Here is a 25,753-nt window from a genome sequence, read left to right as displayed (position 1 = left end):
GGAGAGGGTGGGTCAAGAAAAGCACATTCCTTTTTGAGAAGTCTCCCTGGTCCCCTATGAGGCTGCCTGGGGCTTAGTCTTAGACTGGTGTGCTGTGATCTGAGAGTAGAGTAGAGGATGCATTCTCCATCATTTTCCTATTTAGAGTGACTAAGGTCAACGTTTTATTATTTTTTAAAGATTTTATTTATTTAATTTAGGGAGAGAGCACAAACAAGGGGAGGGGCAGAAGCAGAGGGAGAAGCAGACTCCTCACTGAGCAGAGAGCCCTGCCTGTGGTTCCACCCCAGGACCCTGGGATCAGACCGCTTAGCCAACTGAGCTACCCAGGTGCCTCAGAGTCAGCATTTTAAATGGCACTGGTCTGAGAGCTCTGTGGGGGCTATGGTGTATTGTAGGCACCCCATGGGCAGTTCTCCCACTCGGGCTACTCTTTTTCACGAAAAGGGCTCTTCTGAGGCACTGGGCACAATTAGGGAGGCCGAAGTCCTGGCTGTCCCTCCCCGTGAGGAAGTGCAGGACAGAAGTCATTCAAAGGTGGTGTCAGGTTACTTGGTACTTTGCTTCCTGTGTCTAGGTTAGTGATTGGTGGAGCTGATGCTTGTTTGTAGTCTAAAAAAGAATCTGAGCTTGAGTTTTTTTTCCTTTTTCTGTTCAAGATGGACTTGAAATCAATGAGTTCTCACCACTGGAGACCTCTGCCTCCCTCATTTTTGATCACATCCATTATTGACTGTAGGGAGATTGCAAAGCCATTTTTTTGGTATCCTCTTTAACTTCTCTGCGGCTGGCAATTCTGTCCAGCCAGTTTGAGGCATTTTGGCAGTGTTGAGGGTTCTTGATCCCCTAGGCCACTCCACGAGGGTTTGGGGATTCCCAGAGGCCATTAGACCAGTTCGCCCTTTGCCCAAGAGTCTAGAATGTTCACAATTAACTTAGATCAAGAGAGGGCCATCTGAAGCAAGAGAATTTTAGGAAATAGTGGAAATTCGGCATTATGGTGTAGGATCCGGTGCCTATTGGCTTTGGGTGGAAAACCTCTGAGAAAGGAGATGAGAGGGTACTAGGGCTGATAAGGAATGTCTGCAGTGGGCTTGGGAAACACAGTTGGAAGTTCAAGAAGTTTTGAGGCTCTTCAAAATAGGTTGTAAACTTTCCAGACTTACAGCAGTCTCCAGGTGCTTCTAAGGAACCATATTTAAGCTGCTCAGCTTAATTTTTCTTTGTGCACATAAATGTATCCGGTGTGTGTGTGTGTGTGTGTGTGTGTGTGTGTGTGTAACATGTTAAGCATCCAATCAACTTTGAGCAATAAATAATATAGTCACGGAAGATAGTTGATTGCTTTTTTTTTTCCCTTGTGTTAGGTGTCTGCCCTTCAGAGCTTAACACAACGGGAGACACCAATAGGTGGGGATGGGGGAGACTCATCTCAGGCTTTTCTATGTGATGCTCCTTGGGTTGGGAGCGTGTAATTGAGAGTCTAGCTTGTGTACCTTTAACCATGACCCTTTTGATCAGTCTCACGTTGAAACGAATCTTCAAATACTTTGTTTCTCAGAGACATTTCTACCAGCCAATCTGGACGCTGGTGGGTGCTGGTGCCAAGCAGTTATCCTCATCTGGCCGTCCCACTGCGAGTGTGATACCGTCTGGTGTAGAATGGATCAAAGCTAGAGTGGTTGAGCTGAATCCAGACAAGAACTGCATCCACACAGACACTGGCAAGGAGGTAAGCGTTGGAGTCCTTTGGTGTTAGCAGGCAGCGAGAGTTAATGGAAATAAATAGAGCAGAGTAATTGGAATTGGGGCATATGGGGAGAGGGACTGAATTTAAAACGGGTTGTATTTACACGTCTCAGGGTCAAAGAGTTCTCTGACAACAAGCGGTTGGTCGCTCTCCATTGTTTTAGACGGGTTCTATGAAAGTTCTGGCTCTCCTGAGTCAGAATCCACCTTTTCATAGGCTCTTTTGTATTCTTCCTTGGGCCCCCAGGGTGTTTTTGGCCTCAATGCCTGTCTTGTTCCTTGTTTTGTCCTTTAGTGTGGCCAAGAATATCTTTTCTTTTCTGTGGAGGAAGCCTGCAGCTATTTGAAGATGGCTCTTATCAGCCGTGTAAATCTGTTCTTGATGTAGATTTGGGCTGTAGCTCCACTTTCCTCAGAACTTTCTCCTGTTTCAAGGTTGCCAGTCCCCTCGCTGATCTCTCCACCCTGCTTGGGACCTCATTTGGCTTGATAGCGCCTTCATGAAAGAGGCTGCCTGAAAGAGTAGGCAGCTTAACAGAACAGCCCAGAATAGACTGAGACTGTTCTCTCCCACAACTGGATATGGCCTGAGTTAGCATTTGCCTTTTTAGCAACTGTTATCAGCACAACTGCTGATTCATGCTGGGCTTGAGGTCAGTTCAAACTTTTGGGTCTTCTTTTCATATGACTGATTCAATGTCAAGTCAGGCTTTCTCCATCCATATGTAATATATGGATATATGTAGATTAGGATATATATATATATGTATATATATATATTTAATATATATACATAAAATACCTAAAAATTATTTCTCCCCTGTTAATGGATTTACTTTTTTCCAGCATCTCCATGAGAGCAGACAAAATTAAATGGAAGATTGTTCTCAGTTGTCAAGATTGAGCTTTGGGGCTTATTTCCTTTGCCAGTCTACTGTTCCTGGGGCAGGGACACCTGTCTCTGACAATATACATCACCTCTTTGGTACAACAGTGCCTGCCTCCTTGATTAGATCCCTTCTTATTACATGTATAGTCTAGAGCCCTCTGTGGTTGTGTTCATGCACATCTCAAGAATCATAAACTTGTCTCATCTCTTGAAATGAGAGGCACTGGTAGGTGTTCTCAGTTCTGAGTCCTGAGGCTCAGACTCTTACGAAAGTTGCAAGTGTCTTGTTTTAGGGCTGGGGAGGAAGTTGGTGTAAACTGGCAGGACTTTCTTCTAAGATTTCATTAAGCAAAAGTGTGCTATAGCCAGATATTAGAAATCTACATGGGAGAGGTCATCTTGTTGGTTTTGGTTCATTTTCCCAGTTGGCCTGGATCTTGTGGATTTATTTATTTATTTTAAAAAAGATTGTATTTATTTATTTATTTGAGAGAGTGAGAGAGATAGTGAAAGAGCATGAGCAGGGGTGGGGGAGAGGGAGAATAGGGAGTCTTCCCTGCTGAGCAGGGAGCCTGACACAGGGCTCAATCCCGGACCCTGAGATTATGACCTGAGCTGAAGGCAAATGCTTAGCTGACTGGGCCACCCACATGCCCTGATCTTGTGGATTTATGATTCTGTCATCCAATTGGCATTTTTCCCCCCTGGTCATTATCCGTGATGGCTTCATTTAAGTTCAAGGGTTTAATTTGAATACCTGTCCCTAGAGAACATTTTCTAGCTTGCATAAATTAATCAACATTCTTTAGAAAATATTTTTTGCCAAAAATTTACCAAAATTATTCCATTCTTAATTAGTACTTTACTCTTTCTTCAAGACTGAATTGAAGGCATTGCTGAAATCCAGATTCAGTGTGTCTCTGACTCTTCCCCGACACAGGGGTATGTTTGGAGTATGTCCCATAGGCTCTGTGTGGACTGGCCCTTATTCTTCTCCAGACTTAACCTGGTTCTGGTTCCATTCTGTCTCTTGTTCTGTCTCAGCACACTCTCCTTTCATTTCCTCAAATGCCTCAGCTTCCTTCTTCCCCAGGACATTTGCACATGCTGAGCTTACCTCTTTTCCTAGCTAACTCTTACTCATCTTTACCTTATTTTTTTAAATTTTTATTTATTTATTTATTTGAGAGAGAAAGAGAGAAAGAAGCAGATTCCCTGCTCAGCAGGGAGCCCAACACAGGGCTTGATCCCAGGACTCAGGGATTATGACCTGAGCAGAAGGCAAATGCTTAACCAACTGAGCCACTCAGGCACCCCGCTCTCATCTTTTACCTTAGAAATAGCCCTTCAGGAAAGCCTTCCCTGACCTACTGATTAGGTTGGGTTCCCCCTTGACACTATCACAGCATTCTGTGATTTAGTAATTATTTGTGTGGTTATCTGATAATACCTGTCTCACCCACTAGACTTTGAGTTCTCGGAGGGGTAGGAACTGTGTCTTTCTGGTTAAATGTTGTATGTCCAGGACCTAGCACGATATGTCGCATAGAAGGTGCTCAGTAAATATTTGTGAGCAAATTGTCTCTCAGTTTATCTGTATAAAATGGGACTAATAAGGAGCACCTGGGTGGCTTAGTCGATTAAACATCTGACTCTTGATTTTTGGTTCAGGATGTGATCTCAGGGTCCTGGGATCGAGCCCTGCGTTGGGCTCTGCTCTCAGTGCAGAGTTTGCTTGTCCTTCTCCCTTTGCTTCTCCTCCTGCTCACTCTCTCTCTCAAATGAATAAATAAAATCTTTTAAAAAATGGGAGTAATAGTATTACTTACCTCATTGGGTTGTTTTGAGGATTAAATGAATCAAAATGTGAAGGACTTATTACAATGCCCTGCAAAGTGAGTGCTCAGGAAATTTTACTGTTACTATTTTTAAAAGAACATATGAAAAAAGGAAAAGAAAATAACTTATTAAGTATCCACTGTGTGCCCCCATAGTTCTTGACTACTGACTGAAAGCAGTTTGCAATCTGTGAATCTATGTTGGTGCTCTTTTCCTAAGTTACCAAGAGACACTTGTTTAGTAGATGAGCCCGGAAATTTACAGTGGAGGAACATCCTATTTACTAGGTGGTTAGTATCCGGGTTTACTGCCCCCACTTCTCTGTATAAAATTAGAATACTTGCCCCTATTTGGCCTTCTGGAAATGTCTGCACTGTTCTCTGTAATTGCTCCAAAGTCTTGTCTGCAAGTTTTTGCAATTCCTTAGAATTTAAATCATCTGGCCTGGAGACGAATTCATTTAGAAGGCTTGAGGCTTTCTTTTTGTTCTTTATTCTTTTAGGGTTTATTCTCCCTTAATGATTTTTTTTTCCACGATGTCAAGCTTGTCTGTTACTAGTTCTTAAAAATAATCAATATTATACTCTAATTAAACAATCAGGGCACACACAAACCAGAGATTTTTCTTATTGACTGTGTTCGTGTTTTGCCTGTAGATCATCACCCCCAGACCCCATGTCCCATCTGACCTCATATACCTTGAAGACTCAACATAGTTCAGTCACGTAGTTAATGGGCCTGGTACACTTTACCATGGAATAAGGAAATTCAGGACACAGCTTTCTATGGATAGGTAAATCATACACGGGAAGACGTGTGTATGATCTGTCCACTTTGATAAGTTACATATTTCACAAACAGCTGAAGTCATCCATCCATCCAACAAATATTACCGAGTTCCTCACTTTAGTTTTGTGACTATGCTAGATTCCAGGAATATAAAGGAGATCTAACCTTGATCCTCTGCTGTATTCAATGTTGTGAGGGAAGACATTATTCCTACATAACGCAACCAGGGCTATAAAGCATCATGTACACTGTGCTAAGGAAGCTCCCAGAAGGGGCCTGTGGGGAGGGGAACTGAATTATTGGAAGGCCTCATTGTGGAGGTGGCCTTGAAGCCAAGCCTCCTGGATCTCAGGGCTGGACCTCTGCAGAAACTTGATGCCCTTGGCTTTCCAGCCTGAGCCGAGCACTTTCTGGTCTTGGAGTCCTCTCTCTTCAACTGTGACCTGCTCGTCTTGCTGCTCTGCTTCTCCTTTTAGTACAAGATTGTGATAATTAATTACAACCCACTACCCCTTTGCTGGACTCCTGACTTTCATTATGATCATTCTCCACCTCCAGTTTTCTAGGCAAGTGCTGTTTCTTTACATCCCTCTTGCTTATACTTTCTGGCCTCACCTTTCTTCTTTCTGATCTTAAACCCACATTCCCTTTGTGATGAATATGGATACTTTGCCCTTGGCAGGACTAATCACAATACCCTTATTTAAGGAGGGGGACTTTAAGTTCTAAGTAGATCATTAAGTAAGATCAGGTTCATTATATCACATCCTTTTTTTCTATGACCCTCAAAAGAACAGTTTCTCACTTACAATACTACTGATCCAATCCATATGGCAGGTCACATTTGCTTGGGATTCACACATGACATCATACATGTTAAAGCTGATTGTCTTTTAAGATTAGGAAGGGCTTCTCTCACCCCTCAGCATGAGGAAGTGTTAACACAGGGGCCACACAAATAGTTGTGGCTTCTTTGTATCCCTCTGCACTGTGTAAAAATACAGGAGGGCCTGGCAGGTTATACAATACTGGTGAAGTTCTGAGGCGTGAGAAACAGAAGATGGTGGACTAGTGATGGCAAACGGGAGCATACCTCCCTCCCTGTCTCCTGCCCGTCACCCATGACCTCAAGACATCCAGAGTAGAAAATGGAGACCTGGTGGTGGGACATGGACCTGGGGCTGAGTTAGCCCTTGGGCAGCTACTTCTGGGATCCTGGTCTAAACTACCATTGTTTTGCTTTGCAGATCTCCTACAAATATCTTATTATTGCCCTTGGGATCCAGCTGGACTATGAGAAGGTACTCTTTTAAACTACTTTTGTGTGACACTGGCCTACTTATGACAAGAGTAAATGCTGCATTTAGTTGCTTTGTATTCCTTTTGACTGACAAGAAGGGGTTCTAAGGGATCCTCTTTTAGTTTTTCTTTACTCAGAAGTCTTTTTATGGTTCTTTAAAAAATTTTTTTAAGATTCTGGTATCCATGATGATATGTTTTAGCTTTAAGGTTTAATCCGAGGTTAGCATGTCCATGTCCTAATGGCGATTCTTGCAAAACAGTAGGCTTTTCTAGATTCCCAAGGAAACTACCTCACTGTGTAGGACTGAGTTGTCTCTTTCTCCCCTTAGCTCCATTGTGTCTCTGCAGCGAGTTGTCAGCCAAAGGGGGCATCTGATCTTTCTTCCTCTGACTCTCCCTGCCTCCCTCTGCTTCAGAGGAAGGGAAGCAACTTGAATTGGATGAGTAGTCATAAAGTGCCCTTTGTGACCACTTTCCCTAAAAGGAACTTGGTCACCACTTTATGGCACCTGTTTCCTTAACAACAACCTCTTGTTCAAACTAGAGAAAACTAATGAAGGAGATAAGAGACCAGCTGTTTGTTTATCTCTCAGAGAGTGCATTTTGCTTGGGAAGTAGGAGGCATGTGAGAAGAACCTGAGGCAGGGACCAGGAGCCTCCCTATCTGGTTTTGTAAGGTTCTAGGTGGGTCTCTCAACCTCATTCTCCTTCAGCTCCCCCATCTGTGTCTGAGCCGCCCTATTTCCCTACCTGCCTCAGAGGCATGAGCAAGTAGCCACTGTTAGCATGGGGGGAGATTTCAGAAACCTTAAAATACAAGATGGTTTAGTAATAATGATAATAATAATAGTAATTATTGCTGTTGAGACTGCTGATATCACAACTATTTAAAGTTCTCTAGCAGGAGACATGGTCAGTAATTGGAGGAATAGTGTTTTTTTTTGTTTTTTTTTTTTGTTTTTTTTTTTTTACAGTGAGCATTGTAGAGATCATAGCACTGTTTCCTTGACAGCTGAGCAATGGGTGTTGCATGGTCGTCCTATAGTCTAGGAGAACAGCCTAGGAGGGTTGTGAAGGGCCAGTCCATCTTTTTTTTTAAGTTTTTATTTATTTATTTGAGAGGGAGGGGGAGAGAGCATGAGCAGGGGGAGTGGCAGGCAGAGGCAGAGGGAGAAGCAGGCTCCTCGTTGAGCAGGGAGCCAGATGTGGGGCTCCATCTCAGGACCCCGGGATCATGACTTGAGCCAAAGGCAGAGGCAGAGTCACCTGGGCGCCCGAGGACCAGCCCATCTTACTGACTGGTTTTTGATGGTTCTCTGCTTTTGCTGGAAGAACTGGTAGTTGAGTCTCAACTCAATCTATGCCATCTTCACTGCACTCTACGAACCTTCTAACACCAAAGACTAGTGTCCAGTATTCTTACTAGCAGGAATACACTGCCACTTGTGGGGCACTTCCCATGTAGGTGCCATTTTTCTAAGCACTTTCATATCCTTCTGCCAACAACCCTCCGAAGCAGTTACCTTTCCCCCCATTTTACAGATAATGAACATAAACTCTCGGTGTACGTTAGAACCACCCAGAGAGCCAGGTAGATTTCTGGCCTTGCCCCTGAGCTTCTGAATCAGTAGGTCTGGGTGGCACCTGAAAAATTCAATTTCTAACAAGTTCCCAGGAAACTGCACTTTGAGACCCACTGGCTGAGGGATATTAGGTAATTTACCCAGGGTCACAACATTTCTAAGTGGAAAAGCTGGGACTTAAGCCAGATCTGTGGGGTTCCCAAGTCCATGTTTTTAATTACCTGTCTTCATGGCCTTTACCAAGAGTTTTATTTGGTACAACCTGATAAAGGGTAGTTTACGTTTGTAATTATTGACAATATGGGTCCTGGTTCTGCTTGTCCTCCTTCTTCCCAGTAAGGCAACTGAGTCTCCAAAAAGAAAGTATGGCTGGCTTTTTGTCCTCACTTTGGTGGTGGGAAGAGAGATGTTCAAATCATGGTCTGAAGGCCAGGGAGGTACAGGGGTTCCCGTGGGCTGAGTCCATTCTGCAGTTTGGCAGTTTACTCCAGGCACCACAGCCCTGATTGCAGCAGATCCCTCACCCAAGTGCCTGCTCCGATGGGTGTGAGTACTGTGGGCTAATAACTGGACTGAAATACTTGAGAGGTTACAGAAATGGCAGAGAATGAAGGCTCTCAACAAGAGTTTTTGCACTTTTCTTAGAAAATTTGCACTTGCAAATTTGCGCTTTTGTTAAAAGATAATTTCTTTGTGTAATTTCTTGCAGATTAAAGGCTTACCTGAAGGTTTTGACCATCCCAAAATAGGGTCCAATTACTCAGTGAAGACAGTAGAGAAAACCTGGAAAGCTCTGCAGGACTTCAAGGAGGGCAATGCCATCTTTACCTTCCCAAATACCCCTGTAAAGTGTGCTGGAGCCCCACAGAAGATCATGTACTTGTCAGAAGCCTATTTCAGGAAGGTATGCTCGCTTCCCAGGGATAGAGACAAGGAGGGCAGATGCTGCTAATCCAGGGATGCCAGAATCCCATTTTATCCATATCAAAATACCTTTTTTATTTTGAAATTTTTATTACGTATGTACAAAATTATATAATTGGAAGTTTATAAAATAGAAGTCACTATAGCCCAATTACTTTAATATAGCTACTGTTACCAATTTGACGTGTCCTTCTGTTTCCTGCCCCATCCATGTGTTGTGTTGTTTTGATTGAGAGAGAGCATGTCGGGGGAGGGAAGGGCAGGTGGAGAGAGAGGATATTATGCAGGCTGCACACAGAGTGGAGCCTGATGCCGAGCTCAATCTCACAATCATGATCTGAGCTGAAATCAAGAGTTGGATGCTTAACCAACTGAGCCCCACCCAGGTGCCCCTGTTTTTTTTTTTTTTTTTTTTTTAATGGTTACAATCATACTATACAAAAATAGATGTACTACTTGGTATTAAATAGTCTTTGTAACATACTTTTAATGTATACATAGAAATCTATTGGGGAGATATGTTAGAGATTATTGAAATATTTCCATATCGTTGGACAACTGGTTGTACATTGTTTATTTTTTTATATAACAATATCCTGAATTGTTGCCACGCAAGTTCAAGGTTATGAATATTTTCTAGTTCTTGATAAACATCTTTAAAAATACAGTAGGCAAAATGCCAATTTAAAAAATATATATATTTATTTATCTGACGGGAGATGAGCAAGTGAGAGCACAAGCAGGCAAAGTGGCAGGCAGAGGCAGAGGGAGACGGAGAAGCAGGTTCCCCGAGGAGCAGGGAACCTGACACAGGGCTCTACCCTAGGACCCTGAGGTCATAGCCTGAGCTGAAGCAGACACTTAACCAGCCAAGCCACCCAGGCACCCTGCAAAATGCCAATTCTAAAGGCAAACCAAAAAAAAAATGTTGACCTAGAACTTCAGAACTTGGTGGAAAGAATATTTGGGTGGGAACACTAGGCACTCATCCCATGTTTCAGAGTCAATGTCCAGCTCGAGTACACCTGGCGCAAAGCTGCAGGGAAGCTGCTCTCGCCCTCCTGCCCTTGTGTGGGATGTCACATACCGTTTCTCACAGTGTGGTTGGACCTGAAGCAGTGGCAAGATTCAGAGCAGCCTGTGGTTCTGTAAAAGGACAGGGGAGAGGAAGGGCGGAGCAGGTGGGATGGAAGAGCCACCTGAATGCTTCCTTGGAACTCTCCTCAGGAAACCTTTGCCTGAGTTAAGCAAACCTATGCCACCCCCTGTCCCCACCCTGTGGGGAATTAAGGAACAGTTCAAGTCCTTGTTTCTGTTTCTAAGAAATGTCATTCTGAGTCATGAGAATTATTGGATGGCACAGGCTTTTGAGGTTTTTACCCACCTAACTTCTTCCAAATAGTGGGATCTGGGGCACCTGCATGACTCAGTAGGTTAAGTGTCCAACTCATGATTTCAGCTCAGGTCATGGTCTCAGGGTCATGAGATTGAGCCCCTCCTTGAGCTCCTTCAGACTCCACGCTGGGGGGGTGGAGTCTGCTTGAGGTTCTCTCTCTCTCTCCTCCTCCTGCCCCCCCCCCCCACCTTCTAAAGACAAACAAACAGTGTGAACCAGATGCACAAATCCTAAAAGGAGCTGAACAAAAGAAAAACCATTTCTTCCCACCTGGAATTTTCTTTGCAAAAATCTTTTCTACCAAGTCTTAGATGGCCAAGAGGAAGTTTCTCTTTCTGGCCCTATAGGCTCTTAGGCATCTGGGAGAATCCTAGCCTCTGAAATCTATGAGCAATATGAGTTGTATGAGCCAATGGGACAGGAACTTTGTTCACTGCTGTTCCCACAACACCTAGAGCACCACCGGCCAACTCTAGGACCTTCTGAAATATTGATTCAGTGGATGAACAAATAAGAATACGAGGAAACAATTCAGCTTGTCTTTCTCTGAACTTGACCTCCCTCTCTGGCCTTCAGCTGAATGGTACCCTCTTTAACCCCTGATCAAATGCACACTTAGTTGCTGTGTCAATCAAATGCACACTTAGTTGCTGTGTCATTGACAGAAGACAAGTAGGAGGCAGTGAATTGGTTCACACCTCACCCCACCAGTGCATAGTGATGGAGAAAGCTGGTGAGCTCTCTTCTTAGGGTTTTAATTCTTGTCTAAGGTTTAAAAAAAAAAAAAAGTGGCTGAAGCAATGCTTTGATGTGGGCTCTTGCTGTTCTTTCCTTTTTTTTTCCCAGACGGGGAAGCGATCCAAGGCCAATATCATTTTCAACACTTCCCTTGGCACAATTTTTGGGGTGAAGAAGTATGCAGCTGCCCTGCAGGAGATCATCCGGGAAAGGAACCTCACTGTTAACTACAAACAAAACCTCATTGAAGTCCGAGCTGATAGACAAGAGGCTGTTTTTGAGAATCTGGACAAACCTGGAGAGACCCAAGTGATTTCAGTGAGTGGCGAGGTGAAGCTGTCAGCTGAACACTGCTGTAGATGCTGGCATCACCATGGCTCCCACCTCCCTGCTTGCATCATTATGCTGGGAGAGGCTGGTTATGATGAGCATATAGGGCCATGGTAGGGGACAAGGTGGATCAAAAGGTGGATGGGGAAGAGAAAGAGGTAAGAGGCAGTGTCCATGCGAGCTGAAGAGAGTTTATCTACTAGTATCAAGTGAATTTTGATCCTATTTTGTATCTCCATTTTTCTTCCCCTGGGGTCACTCTGAGAAGCCAAAGGTATTTGATGACTTCAGGTCTTGCTTCACGTTCCTGAAGGGCTTCCTTAAATGGAGGATTTGGTGGTTGTCTTGATTTACAGAGAAACAGCCCTGCTTGTGGGTTGTTCACAAGTGACAGGGGTGTCTTTCCCCTGGTGGAAGAGGTTGTCTTTAAACTTCTCTTTTACCTGTGCACAAAAGGAGACACTTCAGCATCCTTGAAAGGTCTTGCAGAGCCATACCCTAACCTGGAGAAATTGAGCCTCTGTACATGGGCTTGGATTCTGTGTGTCTGGTCCTTCTTCTGTGAAGTGGGAATAATACTTTTGTAGAGGTGTATGAAGATTAAGAACAAGATGTAAAGGCATCTGGAGAAGCACACATGGAAGAATCATTTGTTTATGTCACTCTGGCAAGAGCTGTTAGCAATGAGAAAACAGCTCACAGTGACATTTTATTCATTGAGCAGTTTTAGAGGAATGAAGGGTCCCATAAAAAAAGGAATTTTGAAATGAACTAATGACTTATCTTCTCAACATCAAAACTTCACATTTTAAGCTTTTTAGTGCAGGCCTTTTCTAAAATGTATTGCACACGTCTTTCCTTTCTTAAGTGGTGTATATCGACTATCATTTAAGGTGTTACTGATGACTCAAGGTCATAATTTTAAACTTTTATTTCTGAATAATCTCAAACTTATAGACATTGCAAAAATAAAAACAGTACAAAGAAAACTGTACGTTGGATAGCCTTTACCTAGATTCATTTATTAATTTTTTTTTAAAATTTTTATTTATTTATGATAGTCACAAAGAGAGAGAGAGAGGGGCAGAGACATAGGCAGAGGGAGAAGCAGGCTCCATGCACCGGGAGCCTGATGTGGGATTCGATCCCGGGTCTCCAGGATCGCGCCCTGGGCCAAAGGCAAGCGCCAAACCACTGCGCCACCCAGGGATCCCCCTAGATTCATTTATTATAGAGTTTTACCTTATTGGCTTTATCATTTGATCTCTCCCTGTCTCTCTCTGTCTCTCTCTCTCCCCCCACATAAAATAGTATAGAATATAGTAGAATATATTCTCAAAGCATCTAAAGATGAATTATACATCATACATCATAGCCCTTTACCTAAACACTGTACTGTAAATCTTAAAGAGATCCTTATTCTCTTACATAAACACAGTACAGTTATCAATTCAGGAAATTTAGCATAGGTACAGTATTTTATTTTATTTTTAAAGATTATTTATTTATTTATTTATTTATTTATTTATTTATTTATTTATGATAGAGAGAGAGAGAGAGAGAGGCAGAGACACAGGCAGAGGGAGAAGCAGGCTCCATGCAGGGAGCCCAATGTGGGAATCGATCCAGGATCACACCCTGAGCCAAAGGCAGGGGCCAAACCGCTGAGCCACCCAGGGATCCCCAGTATTTTAAACTACCATTTATATTCTAATTTTGTTGATTGACCCAGTAGCATTTATGGTGCTCTTTTCCCTTCAGGGCAGAACCCAGTCAACAGGTAGGAATTGCCTGTAATTGTGATGTCTCTTGAGCATCCTTTGATCTGGAACATCTCTACAGCCTTTCTTTGTTGGTATTTTGGAATAATATAGCCCCCCACCTCCAGCACTTTATTTTTTAATAGAATGTTCCTCATTTTAGGTTTATGTTTTCTTGTGATCAGTTTCAGGCTATGCATTTTAGGGTGAAATACTATGTAAGCGATGTCATGTCTTTCTAGTGTATCACATTTGAGAGCACATAGTGGTCACCTGCCCCTCGCTGATGATGTTCATTTGGATCACCATTCAAGAGATGGCCCAATTTTCTCCACTGTAATATTACTACTCTTTTTCTCCCTTGCTACTTATAAGAAGTCTATAGGGAGACACTTGACTAAACAAACACCCTACTCCCTCCTCATTAAGTTTCCCACTGGATTTACCATCCACTGATGATTTTCCTAATCCAGCCTTTACTATGGCAGTTGCAAAATGGTGATTTTCATAATCAAGCATTCTTTCTACTTTAACAGTAGTCTGTTAGTATTCTGTCTACAAAAGCCTTCCCTTCTCTCTTAATTAACTGGTTATTGGTATGAATTCATGAATCCTGTTTTTACCCCCAATGGTTTATAATTCATTATTGTCTAATTATTTTGGTGCTCACATTGTCCCAGATTTGGTCAGTAGGAACCCTTTCAAAATGGCTCTGCCCTTGGGACATGTCACCATCATATTTTTGAGCACTTTTTTGGTTTCTGGTGTCACAGAATGTCCCAAGTTCATCTCATATTTGCTTGCCTCAGCTCAGGGTCATGAGTTTGAATAGCTTTTGTATAGTTATGCTCCTAGGGCCTAGTAGGGCTAGTTCTCACCTTATAAAATGGTCTCAGACTCCTCTGTGATTTGATTTTTGTGTGTGTCCTTTTTGTACTTTTCCAGTTTTCTTTCCTGGCTGTCAGGCAGTTGTAAGTGGCAGGTCCCTCCAGCTTTAGATCTTTAAGCTGCTGCTGCTAATTCCTTATTGACTGGAAAATGAGATCGCCACATTTGTTCAATTCTGTATTAAGTAAAAGTGAATGGGCTACAAGTGAGGGTGCACAGCATACTTTCATGAGGAAAGTGTATGAGCTTGAGTGCATGAACTTAATTTTGTTATTTGGTCTTTTTTACTTTGGTTCTTAGCTGTACTGTGGATAGTTGAAGTTGTGGATAGGGAATTGGATAAATAAATGGTTCTTCCAAAGGGTTTGTAAAGAAAAAAATAATATTTGTGTTCTCTTGAATGATAGGATTTCAGATTTTCTTTCCAGACCCAATTCTACCCTTAAAATATCAATTTCAGGGGTGCCTGGGTGGCTCAGTTGGTTAAGTGTCTGCCTTCTGCTCAGGTCCTGATCTCGGGGTCTTGGGATCAAACCCCACATTGGGCTCCCGGCTCAGTGGGGAGCCTGCTTCTCCCTCTCCCTTTGCCTGCCACTTTACCTACTTGTTCTCTTTCTCTCCCTCAAAAAATAAATACAGGGCAGCCCCGGTGCCCCAGCAGTTTGGTGCCGCCTTTGGCCCAGGGCATGATCCTGGAGACCTGGGATCGAGTCCTGCGTCGGGCTCCATGCATGGAGCCTCCTTCTCCCTCTGCCTCTCTCTCTCTCTCTCTGTGCCTCTCATGAATAAAGAAATAAAATCTTTTAAAAAAATAAATACAATCTTTAAAAACTATATGAATTTCAAAAAAATCTACCAAGAGGTGTTAAAGCAGTGGCTCTCAGTCCTGACTGCACACTGGAATCACCTGGGGAGCTTTTAAATGTTCTGATGTCTAAGTCTAACGCTCACAGATTTTAATTAGTTTGGGGGGGGGGGTGGACCGATCATTGGGAGTTTCAACTTCCTTTGATAATTCTCATATACAAGCAGGATTGAGAACCACCACTGTAAAGAATCTTTAAAAAAGGAAAAGATAAGAAAAAGAAGGCCTATAGCCTAACCCTGCATTGTTCAACAGTCAACTGTAACATTTTTTTAAACTGTAATATTTATTTATAGATAAGCAAATGGAAGGTGAAGGTCCATATAATAACATCTGTTTTTCATTGTAAAAGAACCTGTTCCTTCAAGTCAGAGCTTCTAAGGCGGTCACTTTCAGGTCTCATATGTCAGAATTGCTAGGAGATTTTGTTAAAGTACAGATTCCTGTGCTTACGCAGACCAGCTGTATTGGAATCTCAGGGTGGTGGGACCCAGGAACCTGCATTTCCCACAAGTCTCCCAAATGCTCCTTACAAACATTAAAGTTTGAAGACCACTATTCTCAATAGATGATGCTAATGAAGGACAACTGAAGTTATTTATCACACGTGGTTTGTGGGAATAATGAATAAAGGACAAGCTACAGCTAAATGCCTATGTCAATTTTCAATAAATCTATAAAGCAGACCTTAGTATATCTTTTGTAGGATGTTAGCTCAAGTAAACCTTCATGTCCTTCTGATGATTATATGGAAATATTTAACTTTCCTTTTAGCAAAGATATACGGAATTCACGTGCTACTTGTGAAATTTAAGCGCATTAACGCCAATAGATAGAGATGACTCTGGTGAGATTTTTACCCTCAGCTAAAAAAATAAGTGGTTCTAGTTAACTATAGAAAAACAGACATAGCCTTAATAATTTGGTGGATGATGGTTGTTGGCCATTTCATACATTATCCTACAGAATTGCTCAGTCTCCACGTTCATGAACAGAGCCAGGCTCAGGGACTTGTGCCTGTAAAGAACCACCCAAGATCACCTTCAGAAGAACACTAGCCATTGACAGCACTGTTTTACCTCAAGGCTACCCATGCTTATAATTGTTTGAGAGTGGAATTAAATACAAGCCACTTCCTTAACTCCTTCCACTGTCACGGATTGCCAAGCCCTGATTAAGGCATGGTCCTCCTTGCGGAAACAAGGAGCTTTGACTATCACAAGATTGGGATTGTCTTAAGATGCTGAAGTTTTCACCTTAATGAAATGTTTTGGGACCCTTAAATAAGTTTGAAATTTCGACATGGAGTTTATAAATAAAAGGAATAAAAAGGATAAACTACAAATATATTTTGTAAACAAACAAAAAAGAATTACATAAAAAAATTAAATGAACTATCCAAATTGATCAGGGTGGGTTAGTGCAGTGCTGCCAAGGGTACTGTTGCTGTAGGTTTTTCTGGGAAAAAAGAAAAAAATCCACCTTGTCCCCTATACTGTTCGGTAAACCCTTTACTGAATCAGATCCCTCTCTCCTCCAAAATGCTAGCTAATATTCTCACCACCCTTTCTTTCACATTAAATTGGCATGTCGGTGATTTCCTTTATGTATCGAGAGTCTGCCTATGTTTGGAAATGATGCTCACTCACCGGCTCCAAACACAACCTTCCCAGGTTTCAGGGACTCTGCGCAGAACTTTTTTGCAGAATAAAACCGAGGTACCGGACTTTACAAGTAGACAGCTGAGAACCAGGGAGAGAGCAACTGAGAAACCCCATTGCCTTGGCTTTAGTAACACTAGCAACATCAGTGGGTTCTTTCAGAACGTTAGTTAGGATCATCGCAGTGTTTGATTCTCCCCCACCTCCTGCCCAGAAGGTTTGTGTCCGCTCCTTACGGAGAGGCCACATCAAGCAGAATGGTTAGTTGTTTTATCACCGTGCTGCATGGGAGCACTGAAGGGCCGGGAGAGGGCGTGGATCAGTACAAACACAAAGTGTCCAGTGCGCCACGCAGCTGTAGTACAGTGTATGGGTAAGGGAGATCGGGGCACAGCTTGTGGGGCTGTAGAAATACTGGGAAAAACACAAATTTGGATGCTTTCCTTCTTTGTAGTATGAAATGCTTCATGTGACCCCACCAATGAGCTCACCAGATGTCCTCAAGACGAGTCCTGTGGCTGACGCTGTGGGTTGGGTGGATGTGGATAAAGAAACTCTTCAACACAAGAAATACCCAAATGTGTTTGGGATTGGGGACTGCACTAACCTTCCCACGTCGAAGACCGCTGCTGCTGTAGGTAAGAGAATGAACTATGATTCGTATTCTCCCAGAATGATGTCACCCTGAGGCACCATCATAACAAAAATAAGGCTTGGCACAAGCGGCATTCCATTAATAAGGAAGCTTTTGTGGCCTAAAAATGACGTTAGCCTCCCTGACACAGAAGCCAAGTTGTCTGTGAACTTACTATCATGTAAAGAAGAAAGAGTAGCATGACCTCATCTGCCTTTTTTTAGGTTCGAGTAGTTGTTTTCAGGGGACAAGGCGTTAGGGAGAAGGTAGCACTTCTCCAGCTTTCTGGAATTCTCTTCTCATACTGGCACTCTCGTATCCGTGGCCTTTTTGGCCTATGACACTAGGCAGGTTGGCTGTTTTTCTTCTACTTGAAACACCATAAAGCTGGGGAAGCATTTGTTTCCACAAGAAACACATGCAAGTCAATGAAAGCTTGCAGACCAGAAAATTGTTCTGTTAGGACAAATACAGTGGAGCGTGCCCTGATTGGTACACGATTAAGGCCTTAGCCTGGAAAACTAAATTCTTTACCACCATGTTCTGCACTAGCAGTGATGAGGAGAATTGCCTTTTAGATGCTGTCCTCTACAGACAGGAACTGTCTTCTCCAGATGCTGTAAAACGCAGACAATTCCTGCTGCTGGGGATGAGAGTGTTTTGTGTGAATTGCACACCTGCAGAACGTGTTGTGTTATTTTCTTTGTGTGTGTGTGTGTGTGTGTGTGTTATTTTCACTATTGCAGCCTAAGAAGGGCTTTCCAGGAGACCCACTGAATGTCTTTTTCATTATTAATAATTTCCCCCCAACTTTTTACTTCAAAAATCTCAAACCTGTGAAAAATTTGAAGGAAAGTACAATGAATATTCATATTACCCTTCAGATATTTACCAGTTGATATCTTTTGTAACATTTGCTTTATTACTCTTTGGACATTTTTTTACTGAGTCATTTGAAAGTGAGTTTTGGGGATCCCTGGGTGGCTCAGCGGTTTGATGCCTGCCTTTGGCCCAGGGCACAATCCTGGAGTCCTGGGATCGCGTCCCACGTCGGGCTCCCGGCATGAAGCCTGCTTCTCCCTCCTCCTGTGTCTCTGCCTCTCTCTTTCTCTCTATGTCTATCATAAATAAGTAAAGAAATAAATCTTTAAAAAAAAGTGAGTTTTTTTTTAAGACTTTATTTATTCGAGAGAGAGAGAGAGAGAGACAGACAGACACAGGCAGAGGGAGAAGCAGGCTCCATGCCAGGAGCCCGACGTGGGACTCAATCCCGGGTCTCCAGGATCAGGCCCTGGGCTGAAGGCGGCGCTAAACCGCTGAGCCACCCGGGCTTCCCTGAAAGTGAGTTTTGACATAATAATACTTCACCCTCAGACACTTCGACCTGCATCTCTTAAGAAAAAGGACTTTCTCCTCTATATCCATGAGACGATTATCATGTCCAAGGAATTGAACACTGTATTATCTCATATTAATAATCTTTTATACAAGCCAGTTTAGATTTCTCTAGTTTTTGTAAAAATGGCCTTTATTATCTTCTCCCCTTAAATCCATGAGCCAGTTAACACTACATTGGATGTCCTGTCTCTTTGGCTTCCTTTAATCTAGAACAGGCCTTCTGACATTTGTTTTATGACTTTCACAGCATTGGCATTTTTGAAGAGTTGGTTGTCTTGTAGAACATCCCATAACTTAGAATTGTCTGGTTGCTTTCTTAAAATTAGATTCAGGTGATCCTGAAGGGTAAGACCCTCCACACGTGAGGCTGTGTTCCTCCCACTGCCTCACTTAGTAGCCTGCCATGTTAGCTTGTCTTGTCCTTGGTGAAGCTGGATTTCTCTGGGTGAAAGGATGCCTGTGGGTTCTCTCTGCTGTAATGATGTCTTTTCTCTTTGTGATTTATAGGTAGACTGTGGGATGGCACTCTACATTTAGGTTTCTCTTAATGTAACCTGCTGAATTTCTGTGTGAAAAATGCCTGTGGATGCATGTGAGGTCCAGATTACCCAGTTTGTGGCTGACTTCAAACATTTCATTCACTGTTCTGAATAGATAATATTAAATATGATTATACAAAAAGTTATAAGTGAGAAATCTAGCTCCTGGCCTTGCTTTGCATTTGCTTTGCTTCTACGTTCCTCCTGACTATGTAGAGAGCATCCTTATTATTTTTACATCTGTTTTTTTCCAGTCTGTATTCTATTGTATGGTTGCTCCAGAATTTACTTAATGAGTCTACTCTGAATTTATATTTGTGTGGTTTCCAATACATTTGTATTTCTTTTTTTTTTTTTTAAAGATTTTATTTATTTATTCATGAGACACACACACACACACACACACACAGAAGCAGAGACACAGGCAGAGGGAGAATCAGGATCCATGCAGGGAGCCCGACATGGGACTCGATCCCAGGTCTCCAGGATCAGGCCCTGGGCCGAAGGCAGCGCTAAACTGCTGAGCCACCCGGGCTGCCCACATTTGTATTTCTTTTTGTTTTAAAGATTTTATTTATTTATTTGAGAGAGAGAGAGAGAAAGAGAGAGAGAGTGAGCTTGTGCAGGAACACACAAGCAGGGGGAGGGGCAGAGGCAGAGGGAGAAGCAGGCTCCCTGAGGAGCAGGGAACCCCATGCAGGGCTAGATTCTAGTGATCCCAGTCCTGGGATCATAACCTGAGCCAAAGGTAAATGCTTAACCGACTGAGCCACCCAGGTGCCCCTCAATCCATTTTTATTTCAAACAGTACTGCAGTGAATGCTTTTATTGTATTCATGTTAAATGCATATATATGTCATTTCAATAGTGACAAAATAACAGACGTCCCAGTGTTCCCCAAGTGGATCTACATTTCTCATTAGATTTCCTTCCCCAGGTGTTCTGAGTATCCCTAGCAAGGCTTTCACTTGTTCCATAACCCATCCTTGTTTTTACTTGCCACCCAACCAGATGTCTTGCCTCATTCCAGACCACTATGCTGCTGTGAGACCCCCATCTCGCCACACTGAGTCTAGCTTTCCCATGGCTCATGCCTCTTTCTCTTCCACAAGATTCTCCCTTAATTACCCACACCACAATCAAGACCAGGATGTGAGCTTTAACAAAAGTTAACAGAAGGTTTGGCCATAACAGAAGGGGATTATAATACAGGAAAACCCCACAATTTACATACACTTTCATACACAGCACACCCTTAAACCTGGACAATGTGACTACTTCCTGGGTCCCAACATCTCTGCAGGTGACACCTACTGGCCATTGTTTCTCCTCTTCTGTTGGCCTTGATGCTCTGCTGCAGAGTCCTCCTTGGGTCTTCTCAATAAAGATTCCAAACTCTACATGGCTCTCAAAGGGTAACAAAGTTTTCCAAAATGGAAATAGGATCTTTAGAGATGTCAAAACAATGAGGGCATCCTGTTTATATATATATATAAAATATATTTTTATATAATATAATTTATATAATATATATTATATATTGTATATATAATTTCTATTTATAAATATTATATATAAATATATTTTATATATAAATCCATATATAATCTATATATTATATAAATACATAATATATTGTATATGATTATATATAATATTAATAATTATATCATATATAATATATAATTATATTACATATAATAATTATGTTATATATTATATAATAATATAATTAATATTGTAATATTACAATTAATATAATTATTATAATAATATACTTATTACAATTATAATATTAATATTATAATTATTATAATTTATAATATAATATAATATAAATAATATATATAAAAGAATTTCAAGCAGATTCCCAGCTGAGCATAGAGCCGGACATTGGCTCAATCTCATGACCCTGAGATCATGACCCTAAGGTCATGACCTGAGCTGGAGTCAAGAGTTGGATTCTTAACCAATTAAGCCACCTAGGTGCCCCAGCCAGTTTATATTTTTAAGCAGAGTTATTTACTCATTTTTTGGAACCTCCTCATTTTGGGAAAAAAAATTTATTGCTCTTTCGATTTGGGCATCAGCAAGTTATACTCTGCTGGCCAAATGCAACCTGCTGCTTTTGTACAGCTGGCTAGGAATCATTTCTATTGGTTAACATTTGTAATCAATTTGATGATAGGGACTACTGAGGTTTGGGAAAAGAATTCCATTCTTCTCACTAGTAGGCCTACATTACAAAAAATTATTTTTATATTTTGGATTTCATTAATAAAACTTTATTTTCTTTCTTGTTACATAATATTTTTTATATTTACCTCTGGGCCCACAAGTGTAAAGTTTTCCTTTATTTTATTATTATTATTATTATTTTTAGAGAAGGAGTGAGGGACAGAGGAAGAGGGAGAGAGAGAATCCTAAACAGACTCCATGCCCAACACAGAGCCAAACGGGAGAAAAGGGAGGCTTCATCTCACGACCCTGAGATCATGACCTGAGCCAAAATCAAGGTTTGGACACTTAACTGACTGAGCCAACCAGGCACCGTGGGAGAATTTTCCTTTGCATAAGAAGTTGACTCCTGATTTTGGAGATCACAAAACAATGGCTTTAATGAGCATTTTACAGTATAAACATAACCCATCTTTCTTCAAAAGTAAATCTAGTTTTCCACCTGGAGAGACACAAACTGCTTGAATTTTTATTTTTATTTTTTTAAAGATTTCACCTATTTATTCATGAGAGACACAGAGAGAGAGAGAGAGAGAGAGAGAGAGAGAGAGGCAGAGACACAGGCAGACAGAGAAGCAGGCTCCATGCAGGGAGCCCAATGCAGGACTCGATCCCAAGACTCCCAGGATCACGCCCCGGCCAAAGGCAGGTGCTCAAACGCTGAGCCACCCAGGGGGCAATCCTGATTATTCAAAATTGAACACACAGGGATTAGCTGATATTATTGCTAGTATTTCAGGTGTTAAAAATGCTATTATGTTCATATTTTAAAAGTTCCTCATATATCAGAGATACACATGAAATATTTACAGGTGAATGGTTGTGATGTTTGCTCCACACTCCAGAAAAAAAAAAAAAAGTGCCATCTATGATGGGATAGAGTTTGAATGTTTTCATAATAAAAAGAGCAGTCTCCCACTCTTGCCATCTAAAACCAAAAACATCTGTCTACCTGTCTGACTGTATCTGGTCCAGGCTTAGCCAGGGCATTCCAGTACAGAGGAAAGCTAACTGTTTGGCCTAATTGAATATACCTGGGGCGGTTGAGGCTGTCTGAACAAGGACAAAAGGATATCTGAGTAGTCTGGGGGATTCTGGATGCACAGTCCAAGTTGTCAACCACTGACTCCTAGGAGTAGGAGGACTGGGTTTGGGGGGGGGTCATCCTTACCCTCTCTCTCTCTCATGTTTGGAGAGAACTGGCTCTTGAGTTTCAAACTTAGAGGCATCTGTGTGGCCCTTTGATGAATTAAGGAACCCCTCCTGGTAGCCAGAACTTCGAGAGGTAAGGTGAGCCATGTTCTAGTTAAAATTTAGAGGGACAGGGAATGGAGGCTTCTTGTTTGCATTTATTTGCAAATTAGTTTTCTTTGAAAACCGGAGTGCTTATCTTTCTGACTTTTCCATTTCTCTTATAGCTGCCCAGTCAGGAATACTTGACAGAACAATTTCTCTGATTATGAAGAATAAAAAACCAACAAAAAAGGTTTGTATGCCTCATAAAAAAAACCCTGTCTCTATCATCTCCTATTCTTCATGAAAGCAGTGTTTTCCCACAATTCTGCCACTTTTTTTTTTTTTAAGATTTTATTTATTTATTCATGAGAGACAGAGAGAAAGAGAGGCAGACGGCAGACACCTAGACAAAATGAGATGCAGGCTCCATGCAGGGAGCCCGATGTGGGACTTGATCTCGGGACCCCGGCATCACACCCCGGGCTGAAGGCAGGCGCTGAACCTGCTGAGCCACTCAGGTGTCCTCTGCCACTTTCTTAATATGGGCACTTTAATTTTTGCCTTTAGTATATATTTTTGTATAGAATTTGCATTTTTTCCTGTGCAAAAAATTAAAATAGACAAAATTGCAACTATTTAAAGTAAATAATACATTCTAAGGTATTTATATAATACCATGAAAAAAAGCCACTTTCCAACTTGATCTCGCATGCAAATATAGTATGATGGCTACACCTCGTGTCCACTGGTGACTGGCTACAACCGTGTGATTCTTGCGGAATTCGACTACAATGCTCAGCCGCTGGAAACCTTCCCCTTTGACCAGAGCAGGGAGCGACTTACCATGTACCTCATGAAGGCTGACCTGATGCCTTTCCTGTACTGGAATATGATGCTAAGGTAAGGTCATCACTGAGGGTAGAGACACGTCTCACTGGCGTGTGCCCGGTGGTTATATCAAGGAGGCCTGGGTAGAGGAGAAATCATGACCCAAACCAGAACTGGTGGATGGGATCTGCTTTGTTGTGTAGTTTCTTGTGGATTAGTGATGGCAGCTTAAAAAGGATCTGAAGCCTCAACCGTACTTGGTGAGAAAGAGGCTGCTCTGGGTGAGGAAAGGGGGTGATCCCGTATCTGCCAATCACAGAGGGAGGCAGCCTCTTCTCTTCATTTTTGGCAGTGACCAAGTCTTCTGTTTCTTGTGCCCTGGCTCGTTCTTGCTGCCTGATTAATAATAAAACTAAAACTAAAACTAAAATAATAATAATAGTAAATCACTTTCATGTGTCAAGTCCTTTTTCATCTGCCACCTTTTATTTTTATTGTGTTCCAGGAAAAATAAAACCTAGTGATTAAGAGCATAAGCTTTGGAGTCAGACTTGTGTCTGAGTCCTGCTTCTGCCATTCTCTAGCTGTGTGTCCTAGGGCAAGTTGCTTAAACACTCTATGATCAAGTTTCTTATCTGCAAAATGAAATTAACGTTGCCTCACAGGATGAGGATTAATGAGATGACACATAGAAAGATAGCTACATAGAAGGCATTCAAGAAGTAAATAGAGCAATAAAAAATTAATTGTTCCTCTTTGTCTTTGGCAATTTAACTATCTCCGAACCCTTAGGAGATAGTTAAGTCAGGGTATGTACACTAGTGGCTTTCATCCAGGGGCGATTTTGCCCCCTAGGGGACATTTGGCAATACTGAGAGATGTATTTGTCACCACTAGGAACATCTAGTGAGCAGAGCCCAGAGATGTTGCGAAACATCCTCAAAGGCACAAGACCGTCCCACAGCAAGGAAATATATCTGCTCCAAAATGTAGTAGGGCACTGACCTACCTGTACTTAATTTGGGAGCAAATGAGAATACAGAGGATTGCAGTTTGTATGTAGTACAGGCTTCAGGCCAGTTTGCTGAATTGAGTCCACATGTCCAGAATCCTATAGCAAGTCTTTGTCAAAGCCAGGATCCAATGTAGGTTGTCCCCTGCTGGTCATGGGATCTTTCTACTATTACTACTACTACTACTACTACTACTACTACTACTACTACTACTTTCTTCTACTAGACAAGTCTTGCTTTATGTGCTGAGAAGCATGTGCTTTGAGCAACCTGACTTCCCTTTCAACTTCCTGTTGCTGAAGTCACCCTCATCTTTTCCAGTGCAAATAATCTTCTTCGGTCATCTCTTCCAGGGGTTACTGGGGAGGACCAGCATTTCTGCGCAAGTTGTTCCATCTGGGGATGAGTTAAGGATGGTTTCTGAACCCCAGTCACAGTTGCTGATTGATCAAGAGCAGCATGAAGAACTTAAAACCTAACCCCGCTCGAAGAATTTACTGCTGGATCATGGTGACCAAATGGCTCCCTTTTCAGTGCTCTGGATAGCCACCATGTGGTCTGCCCAGGATGAGTTTGATTCTTTGGAAATATTCAAATGAAACAATAGATTTCTATTTTTTAAATAAAAGCTTGCCATTGATTGAGATTCTATGAGACCATTTTTTAAAAAGATTTTATTTATTTAAGAGAGAGGGAGAAAGGGAGAGAATGAGTAGGGAGAGGGGCAGAGAAAGAGAGAAGCAGACTCCTTGCCTAGCAGTGAGCCTGAAAGGGCTCGATCTCAGGACCCTGGGATCATCACTTGAGCTGAAGGCAGATGCTTAACCAACTGAGCCACCCAGGGGCCTCTATGAGACAATTTTATCTTGACTAGCGGAATGAAAAGTTATAGCAGTTGGGAGCAGAAGTTGGTGGTGGGAGCTTACCTGTTATCTACTGTAAGTGTTCCGGTGATAGCTGGCCTAATTTCACCAGAGCCTGTTTGGATTCACAGAAAAGTCACTCCAGGGAAAATATTATTTCAAACCATGTGTGTGACAGGCCTGAACACGTGATGCTTAGGACTTCTCTGCAGGGGTATAGTGGCTGCTGCCCCTTGGCTCTGCCACCATGTTTGTGCTGAGGCCACACCTCCTCCAGGCTAATAACTGAGT

At 42.1% G+C, this 25,753-nt stretch overlaps 1 protein-coding gene across 5 annotated transcripts in view; it reads left to right on the top strand.

Moving 5' to 3' along the window:
* Window positions 1-25,239, top strand: part of SQOR (sulfide quinone oxidoreductase) — a 66,582-nt gene extending 41,343 nt beyond the window's left edge. For 4 of the 5 annotated variants that reach the window (XM_041742687.1, XM_041742686.1, XM_041742689.1 and 1 more), the window contains exons 3-10: window positions 1,562-1,732; window positions 6,514-6,567; window positions 8,861-9,055; window positions 11,318-11,527; window positions 17,168-17,351; window positions 22,941-23,008; window positions 23,480-23,658; window positions 24,953-25,239. In XM_041742687.1, coding sequence (XP_041598621.1) covers window positions 1,562-1,732; window positions 6,514-6,567; window positions 8,861-9,055; window positions 11,318-11,527; window positions 17,168-17,351; window positions 22,941-23,008; window positions 23,480-23,658; window positions 24,953-25,010 — 1,119 coding nt within the window. In that variant the 3' untranslated portion in view covers window positions 25,011-25,239. Of the gene's footprint in view, window positions 1-1,561; window positions 1,733-6,513; window positions 6,568-8,860; window positions 9,056-11,317; window positions 11,528-17,167; window positions 17,352-22,940; window positions 23,009-23,477; window positions 23,659-24,952 lie in introns of those variants that run through there. The other variant, XM_041742690.1, reaches the window with a different exon arrangement.
* Window positions 25,240-25,753: the final 514 nt, after the last annotated feature.

This window comes from Vulpes lagopus, chromosome 2 (assembly GCF_018345385.1).
Source record: "Vulpes lagopus strain Blue_001 chromosome 2, ASM1834538v1, whole genome shotgun sequence".
Taxonomy (NCBI): domain Eukaryota; kingdom Metazoa; phylum Chordata; class Mammalia; order Carnivora; family Canidae; genus Vulpes; species Vulpes lagopus.
Note: the sequence above shows the minus strand (reverse complement) of the source record. Positions and strands in the feature narration are given on the sequence as shown.